Source organism: Tigriopus californicus, chromosome 11, assembly GCF_007210705.1.
Source record: "Tigriopus californicus strain San Diego chromosome 11, Tcal_SD_v2.1, whole genome shotgun sequence".
NCBI lineage: Eukaryota > Metazoa > Arthropoda > Copepoda > Harpacticoida > Harpacticidae > Tigriopus > Tigriopus californicus.
In genome coordinates, this window is record NC_081450.1 from 14,899,555 (window position 1) to 14,909,033 (window position 9,479).

The 9,479-nt window shown below is 41.0% G+C and overlaps 1 protein-coding gene across 1 annotated transcript in view; it reads right to left on the reverse strand.

Moving 5' to 3' along the window:
* Positions 1 to 8,159, reverse strand: part of LOC131890444 (WSCD family member CG9164-like) — a 13,860-nt gene extending 5,701 nt beyond the window's left edge. Inside the window, exon 1 of the mRNA XM_059239785.1 lies at positions 8,125 to 8,159. Within this exon, the coding sequence (XP_059095768.1) occupies positions 8,125 to 8,127 (3 nt within the window). The 5' untranslated portion in view covers positions 8,128 to 8,159. The remainder of the gene's footprint in view (positions 1 to 8,124) is intronic.
* Positions 8,160 to 9,479: the final 1,320 nt, after the last annotated feature.

A 9,479-nucleotide genomic window follows, 5' to 3' on the forward strand; every position in this document is an offset into this window, starting at 1 on the left:
TCTCATCAGAAACTGAGATGTCACTCCATCAGGGCCAGGGGAGCTCGAGAGTCTCAAGTCCCTGATGGCCTCTAAAGCATCCTGATCTGTGACTACAAGATTATCTAAATGCTCAGCTTGACATGCCTTGCCAGTCCCAACAAACTCATCAATACAGCAATGAGAAAATATACTGAAATCAAGCCAGTACACATTACCGTTGTGAGAAACAGTCCTTGGGCTTTCCGAGATGAAACCGAAAAGGAACTTGCGTTCATGGTCGAGTCAGACATAATTGAGCCTTTTAAGCCCGTGTCTGACTGTACCCAAGCCAAACCAAAAAGTCCGAATTGTTGTGGATTTCTCCGATTTAAGCAATTACGTAAAGCGACCAGTGCATCTATTCCCTTCTCCTTGTGAGTTATCCACCTCGATTCCCGCGTCTACCAAGTTATTCGTCGTTTTTGATGGCGTCAAAGGATATTGGCAGATCGAGTTGGATGAAGAGTCTCGAGCTCTCACTACGTTCTTAACTCCCTTCGGCCGTTGTCGATTCCGTCGGGCTCCTATGGGATTGAACGCCTCTGGCGACGAGTATTGTGCTCGGGGTGATCGCGCCCTGGCCGGGGTTGCTGGAGTAAGAAAAATTGTGGACGATATCCTGATATTCGGATCTTTGTTTTGGGAAATTCAGGACAGAACGAGACAAGTATTGGATCGGTGCGCGGAAGCTGGAATTGCCCTATCAAGAAGCAAGGCTCAGCTTAGGGATTCTGTTAAATTTGCCGGTTTCGTCCTCAGTTCTAAAGGTGTACACCCTGGTCCCGCTGAAACCACAGCCATCGCCGAATTTCCGACTCCACTTAATATAACTGCTCTTTGGTCATTCTTGGGCTTAACAAATCAGCTTGGGCGATTTGCACCTGATCTTGCCCATGCTGCCAGCCCATTGAGAGATTTGCTCCGGAAGGACGTTGTATTCCAATGGTTACCAGACCATAAGAAAGCATTTGAATTGGTAAAGAAAATTCTAACCGACCCAGATGGCCCTATTCTTCGTCATTTCGATCCAAATTTGCCTTCGTCTTTGCTTACGGATGCATCCAGTAACAAGGGATAGGGATTTGCGCTGATCCAGACGACGTCAGACGGCACGACCCGACTTATACAATGTGGGTCTCGTTTTTTGAGCAAAACAGAGACTGGCTATTCTGTGTCAGAGCTGGAGGCTTTGGCTATCCAATGGTCCACGAAGCAATGTCGTCTCTATCTTATTGGTACTCCCTTTACAATTGTAATGCCATGGACAACACTCGCTTACAGAGAATACTTCATAAGATGGCCGGATATTCGTACGAAATACGTTGGGTTCCAGGTAAGACCCATCAAATTGCTGATGCTCTTTCTAGAACACCAGTATTCCATCCTAACGAGACTGCCAATGAATCTGAAGATATAGCAACGGTAGCAAGTCTAACACTTGCTCCAAAGACATCCATGTCATCGATCATCGTGGAGGCTACGAACTGTCTCACCTATCAAGTCCTCACAACTACTCTCGTCAGTGGAAAGCCTTTGAAGTCCCTATCGGATTCCCATCCAGCAAAGTTATATTCAGGGAAGTGGAATAATCTCTCGGTCGACTTATCTACTGGATTGATTATCCTAGACGGAGTCCGCATTATTGTCCCAAAACAATCTCGATCCAAAATCCTTGAGGGACTTTACCGATCCCATCAAGGACTCCGCAGAACTCGATCATTGGCACGATCACTATATGTCTGGCCTGGAATAAACAACGAAATTGGTATGATGATAGAATCATGCCATCAGTGCCAAGAAATACGTCCCAACCAAATCAACGAACTGCTAATCCAAACCGAAGCCCCGCGTCCCCTATAGTCCACCTCTGTAGATCTTTTTGAATTGTCAGGAAAAAATTACTTGTTCATGGTCGATCGATATTCATGTTGGCCCTTCGTGGCTCAGTTGAAAAAGATGGATACTAATACTGTCACCACTACCATGCTGCGTTGGTTTTTTTTTTTTGTAAGAAGCAGATTGTTAAGGTTAAGGGATCTCTTAGTGATATACATGATGTCAACTCAGGTGTTCCCCAGGGCTCCATCTTAGGGCCCCTCCTTTTTATAATATTCGTTGCCCCGCTTCAAAAGCTTGGAATTACTGCCAGTCTCTCTTCTTATGCTGACGATACAAAGTTAGTTTCTGGAAGGAATGGCCAAGATTAACACTAGCCTTGCAAAGGACCTAGAAATATTCTATTCTTGGGGTACTAAGAGTAATATGGCCCTGAACGGAATAAAATTCCGCTCATTCGGGTCAACTCCTTTGAATACTCCACTCGTAGATAATGGAGGTAAATATATTGAACAGGTCTCATCTATGAAAGATTTAGGTGTAGTCCTCCAAAATAATGGAAAGTTCGATGAGCATATCCAGTTGAAGGTGGGTAAAGCTTTTTAAATGTGTGGTTGGATATATCGCACATTTAAGTCCAGAGACAGCATCACGATGCTAACTCTGTACAAGTCGATTGTTCAACCACATCTTGAATATGCCTCACCCATTTGGGCTCCATTGAGTTCAGCAGGTTTGCAAAAGGTCGAACAAGTCCAAAAATGTTTCACTAGGAACATCACAGGAATGAGAGAGCTCTCGTATTGGGAGAGACAAAAAAAAATGGGACTGTTCAGAGAAGATGCGAAAGATATCTGATACTGTACGTCTTCAAAAGCACCCATGAGTTTGTCCCAACCCAGGATTTAGGATCAACTCTAGTGACCGTAGAGGCTTAATGTGCATTTTGAGAGCCCCTTCAAGTCCTCGAGAATCCAGGCTAGTTCGAACAATGAAGTCCACTTCTCTTCTTTCTCGGGCTCCTTCATTGTTTAACTTGCTTGCTTCCCTCTAATATTCGTAGGGAAGACGTAAGCCTAGTTGATCCGGTTGCATCTTTCAAGTCAGACTTGGACACATTTTTAGATAGCATTCCAGATCAACCCTACATTCAAGGATTAGCTCGGTCTGCCAACTCAAATTCGTTGGTAGACCAAATATCATATAAAAATTGAAAGGTAATAAATAGACGAATTATAATCTTTCATTTTAATAGTACTGGGGATTACATTCCCCTGTAGCGGTTAGTGAAAAACCAACACAAAAATATTAAGAACGGATGGAGGTCCCCAATTTCGATCTGAATTCTACAAGTTTTGTGAAACTTACGAAATAACTCATGAACTAGGGTCAGCCTGTAATCCAAAAGCTAATGGCCATGCAGAAGTGATTGTAAAATCGATGAAGTCACTTTTGGCCAAGTATGCACATGATTGGATGGGATTCCAAACATTACTCAAATGGCGCAATGTTCCGCTTGCGGATGGTTTGAGCCCCGCCCAATGGATTTTTGGAAGACGGCAACGAACCATCTGTCCCGCTACGTCACTGACTTATGAGCGGTTGGGTAATTCGGAAAAAGATCAATATCCAGAAATGAAGAAGAATTTGGATGAAAAAATCAAATGAAAATTTCGACCGATCAGCCAAACAACTTCCAGAACAAAAACCGGGATCCATTGTGAGAGTCCAAAATCCCTCAAATCGCAAATGGAGTGGGGAGGGAAGAAGAATAGATTCAAGAGGATCTGGTCGTAGTTACATGATTGACATCAATTCCAAGGTTTTCACCCGGAACCGAAGACATCTCAAATAATAAGATTGGACCAAGATGATCAAAATCATCTCAAAGAAGAAGACCATGACAATATTTTTTCCTCCAAACCCCGAAGAAGCATTCATCTTCGAAACCCACCACATTATTTTGTCAACTCCTAGATACAATATTTGTCGTTTGGAGGGAGGTGTGGAGATATTCAAATCTCACGCTTGTTCTTATTTGAACATTGGATGAAGACGTGGCAAGATCACAAAAATCTGGTATGACGAGTGGCAATCTCGTACTTTTGATCTCGATCCACAAGCAAGTTGATTCGTGTTTTTTTCCGTATTAAATATTACATTTTAATTACGTGCGAGTATGAATACCTAACAACCATGAACTGGGTTGTCATACAATATTTGTTTGCCGGCTCTAAAATTCAATTTGGCTTTAAGCTCAAATATCACTCGACCCTCATGACAGCTGATTCGGCCAAAGTTTAATTTGGGGATACGTTCAGGTACGATAAATATTTTCAAAGAAGGATCCAAATCCGATGACAAAGTAGACCAAATGGATTTACAGATTTTGGGGAATGATCTAGTGGTAATGCATTAATGAAGTGACTTTCGAGCCTCTGCGCAGGACAGCAACATTTGCTGTCCGTATCTTCTTCTGCAGCATCAAAGAGATAGAGCATCAAGTTCTGGGTGGGAATAAAATGCACCGAAAAACCGGACCAACTTAGCTGGTATCTTGAGAGTGTTGTCACGTAAAGCAAAGGACACTTGAGGGAATATCTCAACATATAGTGAGTTAAAGCACCGAATTGGAATAAATATAGACTTGGAAAAGGCGTTTAACACCGTCCATCACAATAATTTGATTAAAAATGCAAAGTTACGGATTTACAGTGGATTGAAAATTATCTACACGGTAGAAAACAGCAAGTTAATACTTCGAACACGTTGATCTGAAATTTAAAGTGTAACATGTGGAGTACCCAAAGGCAGTGTTCTAGGTCCATTGTTGTTTTTAATGTATATAGATGATACTTCCAATACAACTAATCTAAATGTGACCATATTCGCAAACAATACTACCCTTCAGCACTTTGGAAATGACCTGAAAGTAATGTATTCAGAAGCTAGCCATAGCCTGTAGACGTGAGCTAATTGGCTGAAAGTCAATAGACTAGGGTTGAGTGTAAAGTAAAAAGAAGATCAAAGTAATAGTTTTTAGCCCTCGAAATATATCCTGAGAATTGAAAATATCGTTGAACGGTTGTTTAATCCAACAGGTTGGCTTTAACTACCCGGAAAAGAACACATTTGTTTAGGCTCTAACATAGATAGTAATCTGAATTGGATGGAGCACATCAGACTAGTCAGCAACACGTTCAAGAAAAAGATATTCACTCTTTTCACGGCTAAACAGACAATTCCAAACAAGCTAAGATCTCACACTAGTCATACATTTCGTTAACAATACTCCAATCAATCCTTATGGATAAGGGCGCAACTACTCGTTCCTGCCTACCAAGGAACATCAGTTTGGTTTGGAAGCATTTGCTTTCAGCCCATTGCTTGCCATGAAATCCATCACCTGACGGGATGTCTTCTCTAATGCAGTCTTGAGCTCCTTGTGAGAATTGGCTTGAACGATGATGGTAGTGTCATCAGCAAAGCAGAAGGTATCAGTTATGCTTAATCCGGTGATCCAGAGCGGCAAGTCAGCCGCATACACGAGAAACAAGAGAGACAATTTTTCAATCGATGACCGTGATGGGTTGAATCAATTTTTATCCACAATTCCCCAGGGAGCAATTATTATCGGCGATTTTAACTATCCTCAAATTGAGTGGGACAGTGGATACTCAAATGGGACCTCCGAGTCAAATTTCCTAGCATCTCTACATGATGGATACCTTACCCAACTGGTGACAGACGCAACACATGTAGATGGCAACATTCTGGACCTTGTATTGGCTGATGACCCCATATCGGTCTGTCAAGTGCAAGTTCGAAGAGGCCTTCAATTCAACGACCATTACGCACTACAAGTTGATGCCAATTCATCCAACTACCACCTAAAAGGCGAAACTAAGGACAAGCCCCTCGATTTCATAAAAGCCAATATTCCCGCAATGGCCCGTGATCATTTGTCCATTGATTGGACATCCGAGCTAAGTAGCTGTGGTGTGGAAATTGGATGGAATTTCTTTAAGGACGTCCTTCTTCGCACAATTTCCAACAACGTGCCCAAGCGAACACAGAGAAGACGATGCCTCCCAGTGTGGATGACCAAGCCGTTGGAGGTGCTCATCAAGAAAAAATCTAGATTGTCCAAACTTTCAAGACAATATCCATACAACACTGAAATCCGAGACAAGTACAAGAACTTGAGCTTGAAAGTCAAATCTGAGGTTAGAAAAGCCAAAAAGTCCTATGAAAAATACCTGAGTGAAAAAGCAAATCCTCGAGTACTTTACAAGTACGTGAATCAACCGAGAGGCAAGCAGCCAGCAATTGGTCTACTTGTTTGTCCCGATGGGTCCAAAACCACAGACTCCACTGAGGTGGCCACACAACTCAACGATTATTTTGCGTCCGTTTTCTCAGCGGAAGAACAAACAGGAGAAGAGCTGAAAATTGATAATAAGGTCAGATTGACCTTGAAAACGTTCTCAACCATGGAAGTCCTGTCTAAACTGAATGAGCTAAATAAAAACCCCAGCTCAAGGCCAGATGGCATTCCCTCATCAATTCTTTAAAAAATTGGGCCTTTCCGTCGCATGGCCAATGTCGATCATCTTCAATCAGTCAATGTTTGAAGGAACAGTCCCCCAAGATTGGCGCTTAGGAAATGTTACCCCAATATTCATAGGGGATTATAAACGAAACAGATCGAACTATCGGTCAATCTCCCTAACCTCATCCATATGCAAGGTGATGGAGGGCCTCCTGCAGACGGCTATCATGACAGAGGTGGGGAAAGAAGAAGCCTTGTTGAGAGACCAACACGGTTTTCGAGCAAGACGATCGTGTGCCATTGGACTAATACAACATATTGCTTATGTCACTGGAGTGCTTGACAGGGGTTGAACAGTCGACACAGTGTATCTAGACCTGCCCAAGGCCTTTGATACGGTCCCACGTGGACGGACAAAACAAAGACTGGAAGCAATCATAGCATATTGTTTTTGGAATATATGTGTCCAGCTTAACAAATTGTTTAAAATACCTTAGTATGCCTTAACAATTTATGCATCTTTGAAGTTTATTTGCATCCCTATTTCCATCCTGGGCTTGTTTTTTTCGCATCTTTATTTGCATCTTGAGGTCCTCTTTTATGCATAATTTTGAGAACCCTAGTTATCAGACTTGGGCTGAATACCATAGGCAGATATTATGCGGCCCAAACACTCAACTCTGCCCTGACCAAATAGGCACCTTGAGTTGGGGGCCAACCCCGCACCATCAAGGTAAGCAAATACCTCCCGAGCTACACTTATGTGTGCGGCCAACGTATGGACCAGGATATCATGCACAACCACGACCACGCTCTGGATGCCTCTGATTGATTACCAACTATTGGAATGCTTGAGCCGCATTACAAAGGCCAAACGGCATGGCAGTAAATTCAAGGAAGCCCAGGGAGGAGTCATGNGGGGGGGAGGGGAATAGATTCAGAGTTCATGGGCACTTGATGAAATCCTTTTATAAGATCCAGCTTACTCAAGAGAGCGGAATTAGCCAGGTTGTCTAGCAAGTCGTCAAGGCGTCAAAAGGAATAACTGTCTTTGACCAAAAAATTATTCAGTTGGCGGTAATCTCCAAACGGATGGTATGATCCGTCTGACTTACTTATCACATGGAAGGTAGAGGAGACAGGGCTGGTGGAAGGTTTTACCAGTCCTGAAGTTCACTTATTGAAACCCGGACAACCTATTCGTTTCCCCCAAAAAGTCGGCTTGGTTTGGCACGGATTTGCTCATAATGAAACCCTTGTAAGTTGATCGCTGCAATCACAGCTTTAACTGAATGACAGTTAATTTATTCTCACCTGTCATCACTTGCCTATGCACTTAGCTTTTTGGAAGAATTTGTATCTGGACACAAACGCACCTTTGAGCCCTTTCTGCAACCTTTCTGTCGCAGAGAGTACCACCCGTGATCACATGCACTGTTTTGCATTAGATGATTTTTCCCACGGGTAACTTTCCCAATTGACAGAAATAATTAGAATTTAGCACGAATATGTTTGTCAGTAACCTTATTTGCACAAGAAAACATATCTTAAAATTGAAATAAATGTCGCTTTTTGCCACCATGATTGTTTTACATCCCTTTGTCAATCTACCCCAAAATAAGATGGGAACACCTTGCTGATTTTCAAACTAAACATTATGCTGACGCGAACAAAAAGACTTTTGGAACGAAATACATTTGTGCAAAGAGACTTACCATTTGGAACGCCTGAATGATTCTGATGATATTGATTGACTGAAGTTGACTTCCACTAAATTGAACACTTGTGAGTGAGAAAGTAAACAAACGCCAGATTTGTAATGAAACGTATCAACGGTTGTAAGAAGGAAGAGCTAAGAGATAAAACACAAGTCATTGCTAGGAGTTGAGAAAAAATGGTCCTTTGAGGCAAAATATTTTCATCTAATCAAAATGGTGTCAAATATTATATTTTTCCCCCTAAAACGTAAAAAATATTACTTTAATTTTACATATGTAAACACTAAAACCGCATATTCATTCATTTCTAGATGAAAAAAGAAAGTTCACTTTTAAAGAATGGTGTAACAATTGACAAAGTTGTCCCTGTTAAATCATTAATCGTTGCATCCTAAAACAAAAATTACTTTTGATATTTAGGTGGCTTTACTTTGTAAATATTCATTTTAGAATAGTTTGAAATCATCAAATGGCCAGCAGGGAGCTTTGCAGCTTAGCCTAGAACTTACAACTTTGCAATGTTGTGGAAAAAATATTAGTATAGGATAACGAATATTTTTTCTAATTTTTTTGGTCTTATACTCCTTTGTTATAAAACCGAGAAATGTCTTTGCTTTATGGCCCATAAATTGACAGAAACACTTCCCTTTTACTTGTGCAATATATAATAATTTTTTTGATAACATACTTTTCCGATCATTGCTTGATAACCTCAACTAAAATTCAATAAAAACAGCGGTCTATTGGTTCTGCCTGACATAACGAAAATAACGAGAAATGTTGCGTACACCCGACTGATGTGCAACATTTTTCATATGTAGCCCCTGAAATGTTATATAAAATTCAACATATAGGAAAACATCATTTTCTCTTCTGAAAGAGCAAAAAAATTCAAAATAAAACAAAACAATTATCTTCCCCCTGTTTTTGCCCTAAAACTGGCTTTGTTCAAATGATGGACTTGGCTGTAATGGGTAGGAGCACAAAGATACGTTCCACCCTTGAAGTAACTTTTGTAATTCTTAACAAACAAAGTAAAAATATGATTATTTTTTAATTTACAGTTTCTTTGAAGTTGCATTAATCATTGTTTTCTTCTGTATTTTTGTTGGTGCTGAGTAATTGACCTCGAAAATCCCCTTTTCCACTTGGCAACTATTTTTCGACTTTTGCATGAATAATTTTCACATTTTTATCTACTTCCTTCTTAACGTTGCTCCTATAACGTAAGCTGTAAGGGAGGCCGCGAAAAGGCAGCAAATTAAATAATTTAGTTCATAGTTTTAACCTCTTTATTTAGGATATATACTAGTGCTAGGGCGAGTTTTTGGTGTATGAGCCTTTTTGTTCAA